Below are 17892 nucleotides of genomic sequence, written 5' to 3'. Positions count from 1 at the left end.
CCAAACGCAAACTCAGGTCCTGCAGCATTTTTGTGTTACTGCCTCAATGTTAAAGTATAGGTAAGTGGAAAACCGCTCTGAAAAAAAAGTGGTAGATCAGAGCAGTTTTCTAAGCATTTTTATTACAGAAGCTTTTCAGTTACAGCTTTACTGTAACAAAATAAAATCTGCTACACAAACACGCTCCAAAAAATGCTTGGCATGTTTAGAAAATCTAAACATTCCTAGAATCTCACTGAAAAACCTTTTGGTGTGCACTGGCCCTTTAACTGTTTCTTTCATGTACATCTGCTTCAGAAAATAGCTAAATTAGTCAGAGAGCTCAGAGAAGCTCTTTTGCATACATAACAAGTGACGTTTAACTCTTCCTGTACTGGAAACAAAATGGAGACTCATATCATTGCTACTAATGTTCTATTTCTTAGCTGTACTACACATACACGTAATTATATTATAAGTTTATTTTCACTTCAGATTCCCTTTAAAGCAAGTGCCGAATCCTAGACAAACAACTATATTCAGTGCTGTAATGACAGGAGAAGGGTGACAAAAAAAACAAAACAAAAAAAAAAAAACACACCTGACCTGATTTCTTTACTGCACAGCAGCTACTGACAGATTAAGGGCCCTTTTCCACTATGAAATGCGATCGCGATTCCAATCGCAATCGCGTTTCAATTTCCACCATGCGATTGCGATTGAGCTACTATACTCATTATAGTCCAGCTCAAATCGCATACAAAACGCGGCAGGACGACGATTGCGCTTTGACCAAAATCGCATCGCAATCGGATCGCACTAATGGAAATTGCTGCTGCAGTTTCCATTAGTTTAATGTACCTTGCGATTTGCGATCAGAAGCAAATCGCAAATCGCAGGCTAGTGGAAAAAGGCCCTAAGAAGTTCTGCCTGGACTGTGGGGAGCAGCATATAATAAACAGATAAGGTCTTATTTAGGGCCTGATTCATGAAGCTGCGCTATTAATGTGCTGTAGTGCGCTATGCACGCCTTACACTGCTTCGCTCGATGCCCTGTAAGGAGTGTGCCTTCCTTAGTTACGTGAATTGCTTCCTTAGTAACACACGCAACATTAACTGTGGGCGGTCCTGCTCCTGTAAGTATCGCTACAGTGATACTTTACTCGCGGCTGCTACTGTGTTAATTTACAGTGTTACATTTACAGTAATGTAAATTAACACAGTAGTGGCCGCGAGTAAAGTATCGCGGTAGCGATACTTCACAGGAGCAGAACTGCCCGCAGTTAATATTCCGCACATTGCTAAGTAACGAAGCAGGGGCGTAGCAATAGGGGTTGCAGAGGTTGCGACCGCATCGGGGCCCTTGGGCCAGAGGGGCCCCGAAGGGCCCTCCCTCAACTACAGTATTAGCTCTCTATTGGTCCTGTGCTCATAGTAATCACTTCTATGGATACTTTGAATAGTGGTAATCATTAACAAACTGTTCCCTATCCCCTTCCTGCACCGACACTGTAGTTGCCATTGGCAGATTTTGGTGCACCGTATCAATTGTTATGTATAAGGCGCATGGGGGGCCCCATTGTAAAACTTGCATCGGGGCCCACAGCGCCTTAGCTACGCCACTGTAACTAAGGAAAGCACACTCCTTACATTACCACGAGCGCTGCTATGTAAGGCGTGCATAGCGCACACTACAGCACATTAAGAGCGCAGCTTGATGAATCAGGCCCTTAGTCACCTATGCCAAGTGCAAAGGTCCAACTTCAGATATAAAATGGGAAGTCATCCCTCCAGCGATTAAATGAAGCTATGCAGGTATAATTATACAATAGCAAGAAAAAGTATGTGAACCCTTTGGCATTATATGGATTTCTGCACAAATTGGTCATAAAATGTGATCTGATCTTCATCTAAGTCACAACAATAGACAATGGTGGGAGAGTGGCTGCCTGGGAACTGCCTTACGCTGATTGGCGTCAAAGTGCGGTGGGCGGGATTAGCAGGGAGGTAAAATTGATAGCAATGAACTGTTAAACTGTTGCGAAGTGCTGAATTGTAAAAAAAATTGCCTGGTCCCTAGGTGGGTATAAACCTGTGGTCCTCAAGGAGGTTGAACTAATACCACACAAATAATTAAATGTTTCTATGTTTTTATTGAACACACCATGTAAACCTTCACATTGCAGTTGGAAAAAGTATGAGAACCCCTACTAATGACATCTCCAAGAGCTAATTGGAGTGAGGTGTCAGCCAGCTGGAGTCCCAATCAATGAGATTGGAGGTGTGGATTACAGCTGCCCTGCAAAAAAAAAAAAAAAAAAAAAAAAAACACACCAGTTTTGGGTTTGCTTTTCCCAAGAAGCATTGCCTGATTTTAATGATGCCCTGCACAAAAGGGCTTTAAGAACCTAGGATTAAGAATTGTTGACTTGCATAAAGATGGACAGGGTTATGGAAATTTCTCCAAAAGCCTTGCAGTTAATCAGTCCACGGTGAGAAATTATCAATGAATGGAGAAAGTTCATCACTGCTGCTACTTTCTGTAGGAGTGGCTGTCCTGTAAAGAGGATTGCAAGAGCACAGCTCAAAATGCTCAATGAGGTGAAGAATCCTAGATGTCAGCTAAAGACTTACAAAAGTCTCTGGCAAATGCTAACTTCCATGTTAGCGAATCTACGATGCGTAAAACACTAAACAAGAATTGAGTTCACGTGGATACCACAGAGGAAAGCCACTGCTGTCCAAAAAAAAAACACCAAACCATTGCTGTACGTTTAACTTTTGTAAAAGAGCACCTGGATGTTCTACAGCAGTACTGGTAAAATATTCTGTGGACTGATGAAACCAAAGTAGAGTTGTTTGGAAGAAACACACAGCACTATGTGTGGAGAGGGAAAAAAAAAAAAAAGAAAAAAAAAAAAAAGAGGCACAGCACGCCAACATCAAAACCTCCTCCCAAATGTGAAGTATGGCGGTGGGGGCATCATGGTTTGAGGCAGCTTTGCTGTGTCAGGGCAAGGAAAAATGAATTCCAAAGTTTATCAATACGTTTTGCAGGAGAACTTAAGACCATCTGTTCAACAGCTGAAGCTCAGCAGAGGATGGACAACTACCCAAAGCATAGAAGTAAATCAACAACAAAATGGCTTAAAACGAAGAAAATACACCTTCTGAATTGGCCTCCTGAACTTAACTCAATTGAGATGCTGTGGCATGACCTCAAGAAAGCAATTTACACCAGACATCCCAAGAATATTGCTGAACTGAAACAGTTTTGTAAAGAGGGATAGTCAACAATTACTCCTGACCGTTGTGTATGTCCGATTTGCAACTACAGAAAACATTTGGTTGAAGTTATTGCTGCCAAAGGAGGTTCAACCAGTTATTAAATCCAAGGGTTCACATACTTTTTCCACATGCACTGTGAATGTTTACATGGTGCGTTTTAAAAAAACATGGTAGAAGCAGTGTTGTACCGTGTTAGCCATCAGTAAACTCAAGGAGTTTTGAATCAGGATGATACCATTTATTGGCAACCTTAGAGAAGTTCTCTAAGTTAGCCAATAAATACTATCATCCCGATTTCATAACTCCTTGCAATAAAAACATGGAAACATTACTTTGTGTGGTATTAGTTTAAGCCAGGGGTCCCCAAACGTTTTGGGTCAAACGCCGGGTCAACATACTTCAGACTGCTGGGGGGCTGGAGTATACATAAAATGATGTAGAAGTCTTTGCGGGCCAGACAGTGAAGCATACCCAGGTGACAACCTGCAGTCCAATTAGACAGCAGTGTCACCTGATGTGGAATTTGATTGGAAACCAGCGAATTACTGATTTCTGGCTTCCATTTGGATGGGTGGTGCCAGCACTGCTATTGCATATGCGGACCACCAATATTTAAAGATGTAGCTGACCGCATCTATGAGTAATACATTTTACTCATAGATGGGGCTGGTAAAAAAGCCTCAGGGGGCCACATTTTGCCCGCAGGCGTTAGTTTGAGGATCACTGGTTTAAGCCGACTGCGATTGTCTATTGTTGTGACTTGCAGATCAGATCACATTTTTGACCAATTTGTGCAGAAAGAAAGCCATATATTTCCAAAGGGTTCACATACTTAGTCTTGCTACTTTAAGACAAAACAAAAAGGTGAATGTGTTCCACATTTATGATGACCAAATCTAAGTCCATGCAAGGCATATGTAGTTTTTTGTTTTGATTATCTACAAATGAATCTTACAGTGAAGAGCTCACTGCAGCCGTTTTGATTTGTTCTCATAACGGATGTGGTCATTTCCAATTTCAGTGCAATCTAAAGAGATGGGAAATAGAATAAAACATGTGAGAAACTTTTTCATAGGGTTTATAACCAAGATGATAATAATAATAATAACAACAACAAGCCCAACCTAAAACCTTTAGGCAGGGGTCACACTTGAGGGGGAAGGCACTCAGTTTTCCTGCATACAGAATCTCACCAGATCTGACAGCCCATGTTCATCAATGGACTTTTTCACATTAGTGCAGTTCCTTCATGGATGGCTCATTAAAGAGCTGATCAACTGATGTTATGCTGGCTGGAGAAGGTGACATATTGTTTTAGGTTGTTTGAGTGCATTGCCAGGAAATCCAATTGCTTTTCAGTTTAGAGAGTGTGTCCCTTTCACATGTAGAGAGAGCTCTGTACTGTGCCCTTGGCCATCTAACTGACATTAATCTCCCATGTCTATGTGCTGCCCCCTGCCAGAGAGGAGCAGAATGTGTGCCCCCCCAATATGAGCAGAGCTCCGTACTGTGCCCTTTATCATAGATTAACGGCCGCTAGTTGGCCGTATGCCTCTGTGCTGTCCCCAGAATGTGTGCCTTCGAAAAAGTGTCTCTCTTCCCCCCCCCCCCCCCCTTCCCGACATAAGCAGAGTTCTGTGTGGTTGCTTACCGGACTGGTATAATGCACGATGCTGCAATGTTCCTTGTATGCTTCCAAGCCGCTCTTTCACCGCTTTGAACTCCGCACTGCTAGTGCACGTGACACTAGATGTAGTTGTAAGTTGGTGTCTCCTCGCTAGAACACCATCTAGTGGTGCCCATCACCACATGCACTAACTGAGCGGAGATCAAAGCGATGGAATAGCAGCATGGACCAGTGTACAGGATTACAAGAAAGCATACAAGGAACATGGCAGCATCTTCGTGCATAAAACCAAACTGGCAGATGAAGTGTCTCTCCTACCAACATTAGGAAAAGTCACATTACTTACATTAGTCGAAATGCAGGAAGGAGCGCTCTATTGCTGTCAATCAGCGCACAGCTCTCGCTCGATAGCGAAAACAGTCGCTGAACACTGCAGTAGCGCTCCGGTCATTCACTGGCTGGGTGGGTTGTAGGTGGCGCTATCGACAGGGAGGGGGGATGGGGGAGGTGCCTCGGCGGCTCGGCATTGCAAGCAATGGAGCTTCTATCCAGCCCCTCGCTGACTGGGCGTGTTGTAGATGGCACTATCGGCGGGGAGGAGGAGGTAGCTCGGCATTGCGAGCAATGAAGCTTCTATCCAGGTAGATACAGTCACTGGCTCTGGGCTCTCTCATACACTAGAGCGCCAGCCAGCCGCCTGATCCATGTGGTCTCCTCTCTGCAATGCCACACATACTGCTTACTATTTTGGTGTGTGTGTGTGTGTGTTACATTGCACAGAGGAGACAGCATGGATCAGGTGGCTTGATGGTTCTCTAGTGTCTGAGAGTTTATCTACCGCCCGAGGAGCTGGATAGAATCTTCATTGCTCGCAACGCTGAGCCCCCTCCCCCTCTGTATCTACTGTGCGGGCATCCCCAAGGTGAGGTGCAAACCCTCCCCACTAGCCCACCAGTGCCCAGACTCCAATCTGAGGCACCCTCCCCACTAGCCACCAGCTTTTGTCCTGACCACCTACCCACCACCCTGACCACCCCCAAGCCGCCTGACCACCTACCCACCACCCTGACCACCCCCCAGCCTGACCACCTACCCACCCACCCCACCTATCCACTAGCCTGACCACCTATCCACCCACCCCACTAGCCTGACTACCTACCCACCCACCCCACTAGCCACCAGCCTGACCCACCCATCCCACTAGCTTGAGCACCTACTCATCCATCCCACTAGCCCCCAACCTGACCACCGACCCAGTCCTCAGCCTGACCTACTTACCCACACACCCCACTTAGATGTAACTTTCCTTTTATACCCTGCATGACCTTAGGGCCCTTTTCCACTATCTGCGATCCGCTTTAGAAAGCGGATCGCAGCAGTTTTTCTGATCACAATGAGCACCACGATAACAGGTTATCCTCATTTCCCACTAGCATGTGTCATTTTTTCAGAATCGCAGTTGGTAGTCGATCATGCTCTGTTCTCAGTAGCTATACGGCGCAATCACGGGTAGTGGAAATGATAGGTTGCGTGATCGCAGCGCGATTGCGATCACGCTGCCTAGTGGAAAAGGGCCCTTACTTCCCCACCTGGATACTTTTTCATGCCACCGGGCTGAAAAAAAATTCTGGGGAGAACACTGAAGTATTGAACTTCATCCCAATCAGTAGCTGATACCACCTTTACCATGATAAATATTTTCCTTTTCTCAAACAGATCATCAGGGGGCTCTGTATGGCTGATATTGTGGTGAAACCCCTCCCACAGTGGGATGTCAGCACCAGGGTGCTGACATCACTGTGGGAGCCTTGTGCATTATGGGAAACAGCCGTTTACAGCTGTTTCCAACAGCCAAAAATACATCATCTCTTTCCACAGACATCACCTGCCAGCAGTAAAAATGTCGCCATGTGACTGGGGTCCCTTCCAAAATAGGCACTTTAATTAAGAGAAAAAACCTGAATAATAAATAGCAATTTTAAAATGAGGAAAATGTTCACCAAGTCTTAGAGTTTTGATTTTTACAAATATGGTAATAAAGTCGGGACCATTCTCTACAGTCTTTCTAAGCCCCTACAGTCTCTACTGTAATAACAGCTCTGCGATCACCTGCTGGCCAATTACATAAAAGCCCTGAAGACATTAATTCTGTGTCTTTTGTAGAGTCCTGTACTCCAAACCTCCACCGGGCACAGCTCTTGGAACTAGCTGCAAATGGTTGTCTTGGGTTTCTCTTCCCTCCCTCCCGGAGGCTGACTTTCTTGCACTTCATGCAATTATAACAAGCGAAGAAGAAGATAGATAGGGTGTTGTATATATTTTGTCACGGTTTTCCTGGGTTGTATGTACAGTATATAGTGTGCTGTGCATATGGTTGCATTTTATTTGCATTCACATTTGTATGCATGCTTGAACTATATTGCTTGGCAATAAAACCTTATTTGCACCTCATTTCCTGGTATTAGTGTCTATTAGTGTGTATTACTGCAGACTGGGGTCAAACCTTGTTTCTCCATTCAGGTTTGTGACACTACTTCTTCACTTCTGGTGGACAGGACTAATTAATATACTCTCTTTCCTGTCCAAGTGGAGGAGAGGTTTGTGACAGGTTTACTATGGAATACACTTTGCATTAGAAACTATTACACTAAAATCCCTCAAAACTCGAGTCATAACCCACTAATGATACACCCAACAAAAGAAAGCCCCAGCTGCTTACCTGTAGCCGTGTTTCGGCGAGTCCTCCAGGACGGCTGCTGCTGAGACATTGTTGTCTCCTGTCTCACTGGAAACACCTGAAATAAATTGTAAAGCCAATTAGGTCTGAGTCCATAAAGGACTCCTCCTCCCTCTCTCATTCAGTTAATCCCGAGTACCCATTCATACGTGTATACATATTTTATAGATCATATATTTATTTATTTTTTTTTTTATTTATTTATTTTTTTTTAGGGTTGGGAACTCAGGCAGCCGTCCTGGAGGACTCGCCGAAACACGGCTACAGGTAAGCAGCTGGGGCTTTCTCCCATCGTCCTCCAGGACGGCTGCTGCTGAGACCAGCGAGAAATTTATTTACCTTAGGGAGGGATGATGGCCTGTAGAACCTTTCGTCCAAAACTTTGGTCCTGGCTTGAAAGCAGTTCCACTCTATAGTGTCTGATGAACGTAGTGTGAGAAGACCAGGTTGCGGCTTTGCAAATCTGCTCTAGGCTTGCCCCTGACCTTTCTGCCCACGATGCTGCCAAAGACCTAGTAGAGTGTGCTGTCACTTTAGTCGGAGCTGATGTATTTGAGGCTTTATAGGCTAATGTGATAACTTCCTTTACCCATCTGGAAATGGTGCTCTTGGATGCTTGTAAACCCTTTCCTGACCCTGCATGGGAAATTAACAGATGGCTCGACCTTCTCCAGTCAGCAGTGCGCTGAAGGTAAACTAAGACTGCTCTCCTAACGTCTAGCGTACTCCATTTCTTTTCTCGGTCATTGGTAGGATTTGAGGAAAAAGAAGGTAGAATTATTTCTTGCGACCTATGAAAGGCTGTGGCTACCTTAGGTAAATACGCTGGATCTGGTCTAAAAACTATCCTGTCTGGGTGTACCACCACATACGGATCTTTAATGGATAAAGCCTGAATGTCGCTAACTCTCCTAGCCGATGTGATAGCTATTAGAAAAGCTACCTTCAGGGACAAAAACTTTAGAGGTACTTCTGACAAAGGTTCAAATTTTTCCGAAGTCAAGAAATCTAGGACTAAGGATAAGTCCCAAGGCGGCACCAACTTTTCTGCAATTGGTTGTGACCTGGCTACCGAGGTGAGAAAGTTTTTAACAAAAATATTTTTTGACAACCGTCTATTTAGAAAAACTGAAAGTGCCGAAACGTGAACTCTTAGTGAACTAACTGCTAGTCCCAAATCTACTCCACTTTGCAAAAACTCTAAAATAAATTTTAGGTCATTTGATCTGACCCCATTTTTTTCTTTCCAAAACAAATAAGCTTTCCAAATTTTTGCATACTTTTTCCTTGTAGAAGGTTTTCTACACTTCACTAAAGTGGAAATAACCTTTTTTGAAAACCCCTGTTGCTCTAGGATGCTTTCCTCAGCATCCACGCTGTGAGGTTCAACATTTGCGGATTTGGATGATACCGGCTTCCCTGTCTCAACAGATCTGCCCCGCTGCCCAAGTACCAAGGACCTTTGACTATCAAATGTTGGAGATTTGGGAACCAAACTCTCCTGGGCCAATTTGGACCTATGAAAATCACCGTGCAATCTGATATCTGAATCTTGCTGAGAACTCTGGGAATCAGTTTGAAGGGGGGGAAAAGCATAGAGAAGACCTGTTGGCCAATCCACTACCAACGCATCCAGACGATTCTCCGGCACTGTTGGGTGTAGGGAACAGAAGTCTTTTACTTTTGCGTTTTGCGGCGTCGCAAATAGATCTATTATTGGGCATCCCCATTTCTGTATGATCTGCAGAAATATCTGCTGATTGAGTTGCCACTCTGCTTCCACTGTCATCCCCCTGCTGAGTGAATCTGCCCATCTGTTTTTGATTCCCTGAATGTGTACCGCATTCAGAGAAATCAGATTCCGTTCTGCCCAAGTCATTATAGTCAACGCGAGATCTCGCAGACTTTGAACTCTGGTTCCCCCTTGCTTCTTCAAGTAGGATACCGTGACAATATTGTCCGAGTATACTAGAACTTCTTTCCCCACTAGGTGTACTTGAAGTCCTAGGAGCCCCAGTTTTACAGCCATCAATTCCCGAAAATTTGATGAGCTTTCTATCATCTCCTGATCCCAAAAGCCGCTGACCTGGAACTCTGAACAATGCGCCCCCCATCCTGATAAACTGGCGTCTGTGTAGACTCTCGCTGGGGATAACTGAAGCCATCGTCTCCCCAGCGACAAGTGATTTTGATAAGTCCACCACTGAAGGGACTGAAGAACTTGGTCCGGGCACTGTACATAGTTGTCCAAGGACCTCTGATTTCTGTCCCAAATCGAGAGAAACCATGTTTGGGTAACTCTTGAATGAGCTTGGGCCCACTCCACTGCTGGAAACGTTGAGGACATCTGTCCCAGTAGGGACATGATTCCTCTTAGCGATACTCTTTTTTCTTTCCTGAAAAATTGCACCTTTTGTATTAATTTTTCCACCTTGTCTACTGGAAGGTAAACCCTCTGCGTTGTGGTGTCCCATAGCAACCCCAAGAACAATATCTTTTGGGATGGATTCGGCTGGGATTTTTCTTTGCTTACCATCCACCCCAGTTTTTCCAACCACTCTATTGAAAAATTTAGCTGCTTCCTTAAAACTTCCTCGGATTCTGCCAGAAACAGGAAGTCGTCCAGATACGGTAGAACCCTTACATTGTGGAGATGAAGGAAAGCGATTACCTCTGCTACCACTTTTATGAAGATTCTCGGCGCGGACGTTATCCCGAACGGAAGGGCCCCATACTGGTAATGACATATTGATTCCCCGATCTGAATCGCAAACCTCAGAAACTTCTGACAAGCTGGGTGAATCGGTACGTGAAGATATGCATCTTCCAAATCCAAAGTTGCAAGGAACGCTCCCGGAAACATCGAGTTTTTTACAGAGGTAATGCTTTCCATACGGAACTTTTTCTCCACAATGTAAGGGTTCAGGGATTTCAAGTTCAAGATCATTCGGAATTTCCCCGATGGTTTGCGAACTAGAAAAACTTTTGAATAAAATCCCTGAAAATGTTCCTGCAGCGGGACTCTCCTGATCACATTTTTTTCCAGTAATGAAATTACTGAGTCTCTTAAGGCTTGTGCCCACTGAGGATCCCTCGGGACCCCTGTCACTAATCTGCTGGGAGGAGGAACTGCACTGAACTCGATTCGGTAACCATACTGGATTAAACTCAAAACATAAGGACTTTTGGTTACCTCTTTCCATGCAGGAAGAAAATGTTCTAACCTCCCCCCTACAGGACCCTGATAGTCATTTTGCTGGTTTTGCGGCAGGACCCTGGGTTTTGTTGAACAGAAAGGACCCTCTACCTCTGCCCGCATTATAAGACCACCTTTTCGACAGAAAAGCACCCCTAGTAGAGGATTCTCCCCTTATCGGGTTTCTTTTATTCATGAAGGGCTTTTTGGTAATTTTCTTCCTTTTGTCCGGAAACTTTTTCCCTTTGTCAGAAGATCTTTCTAATACTGCGTCAAGATCTTTCCCAAATAGCAATTCTCCTTGGAACTCCATGGAACATAGATTGTTTTTTGAAGCACAATCACCCTCCCAGGCGTTTAACCAAACAGCCCTTCTGGAGGAATTGACAAGAGCCGCTGCTTTTGCTGATGCCCTCAAATTTTCTGATGCTGCATCCGCAAGAAAAGCTACCGACTTAGTAATAACCGGTAAAGATTCCAGAATCTTCTCATGGGGCGTACCCGCCACTAGATGATTCTGCAATCCTTCAACCCATCTCACCAGATTCCTAGCCAAGCAAATTGAAGCTATAGCTGGCTTAAAGGAAAAGGAGACTGCATCCCATGCTCTCCTGAGCAAGGCTTCACCCTTTCTGTCCATAGGATTTTTAAGGGACCCCGTATCCTCGAAAGATAAATCCGAGTTTTTCGAATATTGCGCCAAAGCCGCGTCTAACTTAGGGCATTTCGCCCAAGGAGATTCTTCTTCAACGTTGAAGGGGAACCTCCTTTTAAAAGATCTTGGAATAAACAAACGTTTTTCCGGATCTTTCCACTGAGATTTAATAAGTTCCTTAATGGAGTCATGTATGGGAAAAACCTTGATTGCTTGATGTATCAAACCTTATAAATGTCATCACGAACAGAAGTAACCGGTACACCAGATTTAATCTGTTCGGAATCATATACTGCCTTTAGTATTTCCTCTGTGTCTTCTGCAGAAAATAAATAGCGAGTCGTTTTGACTGCTTTAGAAGTTTCAGAGATATCTGACTCTATGGCCTCCCCTTCCTCTCCTGAACCATCAGAAGAGACCTGAACATTGGATACAGGGCCCTGCTGAGGAATTCCCGTTTGCTGATCTGAACGATCAGCAGTAGATTGATCTGCATTTGGGTCTCCCAGACGATCTACCCCCCCTGAAATAGAAGCTGAGGACTGATCCTGGGTTACCGACAGTGCTGACCTAAAAGCAGAAAAGGTATTGGAGATTTCAGTCTTCACAGTCTGCATTAGATCTAATAATGCTAAAGTAGCCTGGGAGCTCTCTCCCCCTGGAGTAGGGGACTGTTTTGACCTTGAATGACAGTCTTTGCATATATTTTTAGTTGCCCCTTCCTGAAGCCTAGCATTGCACACTCTACATCTTATTTTGAGCTTTGCTGTGGCTTTCTGTGGGGAGAAAAACACAAGACAGAGAACATTCTATCAATGCAATGTTGCCTGTACTATATGTAAAAACAATCTCCTGCTCACCCACATACCCGCGGACTTGCGCCAGACTCCAGAGGTACCGCCGCCGGGGTGTCATCTGCTGCCGTATTGGAGGTCTGCAGCTGCTCCATATTGCAGCGAAATGCGGCGTTACATGTGCGCCCAAGCGTGGCTTGTATAGCCACACTTCCTGGTTCCGGACGCCGCCCCGCCCGTCCTTTCCCAGAAACCGGAAGCGGAAGTGACGCCATACCTATGGCGTACTACCGCGAGATTAGCACTCGGCAACTCCGATCCGGCTGCGCACAATCACGGCCATGCAAGGCGGCCATGGTGGCTTCTCATACCATCGAGAGTGAAGGAGACCAGGTAAAACACATTCCCCTACCGTCTCCCACCAGGGCCGAAACTTCCGTTACCAGCCCCCAACCACCACAAGGCAATAGAGCCTATCTATAACATGGGTGCCCCAGGCAACCCCCATGCCAGACAAAATAACAAAGGAGCTCACTAATCAGGCGTCCAGTGTGAATGGGAAACAACAAAAAACTGAATGAGAGAGGGAGGAGGAGTCCTTTATGGACTCAGACCTAATTGGCTTTACAATTTATTTCAGGTGTTTCCAGTGAGACAGGAGACAACAATGTCTCAGCAGCAGCCGTCCTGGAGGACGATGGGAGAAAACTGGGGTCCCTTCCAAAATAGGCACTTGAATTAAGAGAAAAAACCTGAATAATAAATCATTCACTTTCAATCTATAATTAAGGATTATAAAAAGCATAGTTATAAAATGCCACATCAATTTTAGTGAACAAAAATGGCTTATGTGCAGTTTTGAGTGAATTAATGGTGAGGACACAAAACACAGGTTTAAAACTGCTGCAAATATACCATTTTATGTATTGTCCTGTCATCATCACCAGGAACACAGCAGCTACCATGAAAGCAAAAGAGACAGTAGAAACCAGCTATGGAATAAAAGTAAGAGTCAAAAGACACAGGCCCATGTGCAATAACTTTTACTCCAGAGTTTTCTTCAAAAGTGATATTTTCAAACTCGTTAATAAAATGCCGTTTAACCACTTGAAGACCCAGCCTTTACCCCCTCTTAAGGACCAGCGCTGTTTTTTATGATCTGTGCTGGGTGGGCTCTGCAGCCCCCAGCACAGATCAGATTGCATGCAGAGCGATCAGATCGCCCCCTTTTTTCCCCCCTACAGCTGGCATGTTGCGGGGGTGGGCACCTCAAAGCCCCCCTCCGCGGCGAAATCCCCCCCCTCTCCCCCCTGGTGATTGGGGCTGCACAGGACGCTATCCGTCCTGTGCAGCCTGTGACAGGCTGTCCTCTGTCACATGGCGGCGATCCCCGGGCGCTGATTGGCCGGGGATCGCCGATCTGCCTTACGGCGCTGCTGCGCAGCAGCGCGGTTCAATGTAAGCAAAGGAGACAAACGTCTCCTGCGTTTACATTTAGTCTGCGAGCCGCGATCAGCCGCAGGCTATTCCGTGATCTAACAGGAAACGGCCGCTCGCGCGAGCGGCCTTTCCTGATTAATTAGGGAGGCACCTGGCGACGCAGATGTGCGTCGCTGGTCCTCCAGCTACCATTTTGCCGCTGCACGGTATGAGTGTGCGGTCGGCAAGTGATTAAAATCACCAGCAAGCAAAAAAATATTAAAATAGTTTTAATAGTAATATTACCTACTTTTTGGTACTTTTTCCATTGCAAAGTGCTGAAAAGTTGTTCTAAACAGAAGATGAGAAAATGATCTCCCAGGAGAAAACTCTGGGACCTATATGCGATTAACTTTTTCTCCAGACAGTTAACTCTTCCAATCAGGCAAGGGTGCAATTCTGCAGTCACCCAGGTAACCAACAACACAGAAAAGGACAAAGGAGGGCAACAAACTCTGTAACTTGCAGTAAATAAAATCCAAATTCATTCAACAAGCAAATAAAAACAAGTAAAATCCTTTAGTGGAAGGAATAATGGGGTGTCTTTAGATTGAAACTTGAATGTGCTGAGGATAAAAAGTATTAATAAACTTTATTAAAATAAAATAATATTTCTTCTGTATTTTTCATCTGTCACTTCATTGTTAATTTCTTTCTTCTCCTTTACCCTTGATGGCCACTGCTACATACCAGGCTTCCTAGTACTTATCCGACAGACTCCCCTGGTACTGTCGCTCCATGCTCACTTAAAGGAATACTATCGATGTATGCATTTATTTTTAAATGCTGTATGTTGTAGCACACATTAGGGCAAGTACTAGGAGCAATTTGATTCCTCACACAGCTGTTCCTCTCAGCTGTAAAATCCTCCGTCAGTTTTGGAGTCAGTGTTGGATACAAAATGTATCCCAGAGGGCTAGACCATGTCTCTGCACAGGGGAGATGCTATCAACTCCTCAGTTTATAGTTTATTAATTATCACCTTGCTGAAAGAATCTTGTTGATATGGTGGTAAGGGGTTAAAGATTCTAGCAGTGTGTGTTTATTATCTTTGTTTCTCTTTACTGATAAAGATACTAATAATGCTAATTGTAGACAGTGGTCTGGCCCTCAGCAGCTTGTAAAGTGGATGCAGCCTGGAGTGAATCGCCTCAAGCAGGCAGCCAGTCTGAGTGTAAACACAGACTCGTGGTATAGCTAGTTATATTCCAGCAATATTCCAGCTCATTTAGTTACCTGTTACCACCTCAGATCAGCCTATTTCTCCTCATGTCTGCTGCATGCTGTGAGTGACACAGTGACATATATTTGTGAGCTGAGTGACAGAGTAACCAAGCAGCTCAGGGTGACCCAAACTACTATGAGCTGTGTGAGAAATGGATTTTTAAGCAGGGATAGCGAGAGAGAGACCTGGGTGAATAATTAAAGTGCCCCTAGCACTAGTGGTAATGTGTACACTAATATAGAATATTAAAAAAAAAAAGTTGTTTCAATCGATAGTACTCCTTTAAGTGGAATCGTCATACCCACCACCCCTCTCCTCTGCTTCTGACTTGTAATAATGGACACTGGAGCTCCAGAAAAAACATATTCATAGCTTCCACCTGGGCTCTCCAATGCCTAGGAGGATTCTCATTGGTCCACTAGGTGTAACAATGGGGAAACCGGCAAGAGTTATGAAGATGCCTTTGCTGTGGCTCCAGTATTCTTTATTACAAGTCCGAAGCCAGTTGGTTTCGGCTCCAGCCAGCAAGGAGCGACGGTGCCAGGATGTAACGCCAAATGTCGGGCGAGTAGCGGGGAGCACAAAATTGATCTTCTGGGGGAACAAGGCAGCAGAGCGATGGACAGCACAAAACCTTGCTCCCCATTACCCAGCATGTATGAGCAACCTATTGCTCAATTTCAGGCTCTTCTCACTTGGATATCAGTCACATGAACCTGGAGCAATGTCAGGTGGTAGGAAGCTTGCACACTGCAAGCTTTTTATCACCTCGAATTGCATATGGCCTTCAGTCTCTTATAGAGTTCAGTATAGCAATGGCTGGGTCCAAGGTGCAAATGAAGAAATCTTACAGCACCATAAACAGCACCTGTAAATCTTTCACACTGCCAGCTTGTGCCCAACACAAAAAATAGTTTGGTAAAAAAGCAAGCTTAAAGAAAACATTTGCAGATACTATACACTCCAACGCAGACATGCAGCATTTTATACATGCAGTATCCCCAATAAGATAAAAATACTGATATATAAAACAACAACAACAATTATAAAATAATATTTTTTTCTGAAAAAAAAAAAATAATAATGGTTGTAAGGAATGAGAATTTCACTTTTTACAGTTTTGTCTACATGACTAATTATTGCATACCTTTTTATAAAGTATCCCAAGTTAATTCAGTAATGTATCAAGTTTATCCAGTTCTTTTTCAAAAACAGACAGAAGGTCTTTATTTTCTGACAGAAAGCTCTTCAAGGTGGCAACATTGGTTAGTTCCTGCAAGAGGGGGAAAAAAAAAAAATGTATTTGTACCTCGTCCACTTTCCTTATTTTGTTTTCTTATAGGAAGTCGATAATGGTTTTCTCACCTTTTCAGATAGCACCTCATGTTCCTCTTTCTGAAGATAAAGCTCTTCTAACAACTGACATAAAAGTTCTATTTCAAGTTCATTAAGAGATAAACTATCTAGCGAGAAATGCTTAAAACAGACATTTTCATCCACATCAGACAAAGATCCTCCAATTCCATCAACTTCATGTGTTACTAAATCTTCAACAGACCAGTCAGTTGTCAGTACCTGAAAATATCAGCAGGAAAAAAGAAAAAATGATATATAGAATATATAGAACTAAATATAACATGCCATTTACTATGTCAAATAGACATGTTATTATATCCATCTGCAGTATGACAGCCATACATAACTTTGTATCATGTGCAAAAATGGCAACATTACTTTCTATTAAAGACAGCCCGAGGTGGGCTCACTTTCACTTTAGTGACCTATAGGATCACGATGCTGAAATGAGAGATTCATGCTCTCATCCAGAGTGCAGTGAGGCGGGGGAGCGCCCCTGGCAGGTGTTTTGAACCGGGAATCCCTCTCCCTGTGTTTACCTCCAAGATGGCGACAAATAATGTCGCCAATCTCGGGGGGCTATAGCGTGGCAGTGGGGGGGGGCAGAGAACGGCAGTGTGGAGACAGAGGCATGTTTTGAGGCAGAGAACATGCCTCTGTGTCCCATTCTCTTAGGTCATGGTGCATAGTCTAAGCTCCCACCTCAGAAACGGTAGGCACACAAGAGCAGTGCAGAAGGAATTGCCAAGCCTCACCAACACAGAAAATAATGACAAAGGATATGAATCCATGCGCCATGATCTTTACTGAACATACAGTATCATAAAAGTTTTTCTAATACAGTTTCCAATAAAGATCAGAATCTAAGTGCATGTCAGCAGTGGTGTAGCTAGAGACTATGGGGCCCATCAGATCTAGGCACTTTTGAGCAATGCCACCTGCCCCTACCCTATGGATATGAGTTGACTGGGCAATTTGCATTTCCATGCAATGTACAATGTATATAGTCCATAGACACTGAGAAAAAAAGTGAACACATCAAATATCACTTGGGCCTCCTCCCCTACAGGGCCCCTTAGCAGTTGCTATGGCTATTGCATGGCAGTAAGAAGTTATATATACTTGCTCTATACGGCTTCTTCTGTTCCTCCACCGGTGGCTCTGAACTTCCTGCAGGTCTTCTGGGTCCCCCGATCACATGATATGATATCGGGATCCAGGAGGTAGTGCCAGTGTTACAGCACCACAAGGTGGTGGAAGAGGGGTAATGGAAGAGATAGACTCTTCCATCACTACTTTTCCCCCACCAGATGGCACTGTAACACTGACATGGTCTCCTGGATCCAGATTAAAGAGAGTCTGAAGCGAGAATAGATCTCGCTTCAGACCTCATTTATAGCAGGGGCACGTGTGCCCCTGCTAAAACGCCGCTATCCCGTGGCTTAACGGGAGTCCCTGTCCCCCCAAATCCTCTTCGTAATGCGGGGGAGCGCTTCCGCATTGGGGCAGGGCTAACCGCCGCAGCCCTGCCCCACGCGCGTCTGTCAGCGCGTATC

At 44.5% G+C, this 17892-nt stretch overlaps 1 protein-coding gene across 2 annotated transcripts in view; it reads right to left on the bottom strand.

Annotated features, from left to right (window-relative positions):
- C2HXorf38 (chromosome 2 CXorf38 homolog) overlaps positions 1–17892 on the bottom strand; it is a 68342-nt gene that overhangs the window by 17210 nt on the left and 33240 nt on the right. For both annotated transcript variants that reach the window (XM_068265608.1, XM_068265609.1), the window contains exons 5-7: positions 16346–16555; positions 16128–16253; positions 4223–4294 (exon numbers count right to left, since the gene is read on the bottom strand). In XM_068265608.1, the coding sequence (XP_068121709.1) occupies positions 16149–16253; positions 16346–16555 (315 nt within the window). In that variant the 3' untranslated portion in view covers positions 4223–4294; positions 16128–16148. The remainder of the gene's footprint in view (positions 1–4222; positions 4295–16127; positions 16254–16345; positions 16556–17892) is intronic.

Source organism: Hyperolius riggenbachi, chromosome 2 (genome assembly GCF_040937935.1).
Source record: "Hyperolius riggenbachi isolate aHypRig1 chromosome 2, aHypRig1.pri, whole genome shotgun sequence".
Taxonomy (NCBI): Eukaryota; Metazoa; Chordata; class Amphibia; order Anura; family Hyperoliidae; genus Hyperolius; species Hyperolius riggenbachi.
Note: the sequence above shows the minus strand (reverse complement) of the source record. Positions and strands in the feature narration are given on the sequence as shown.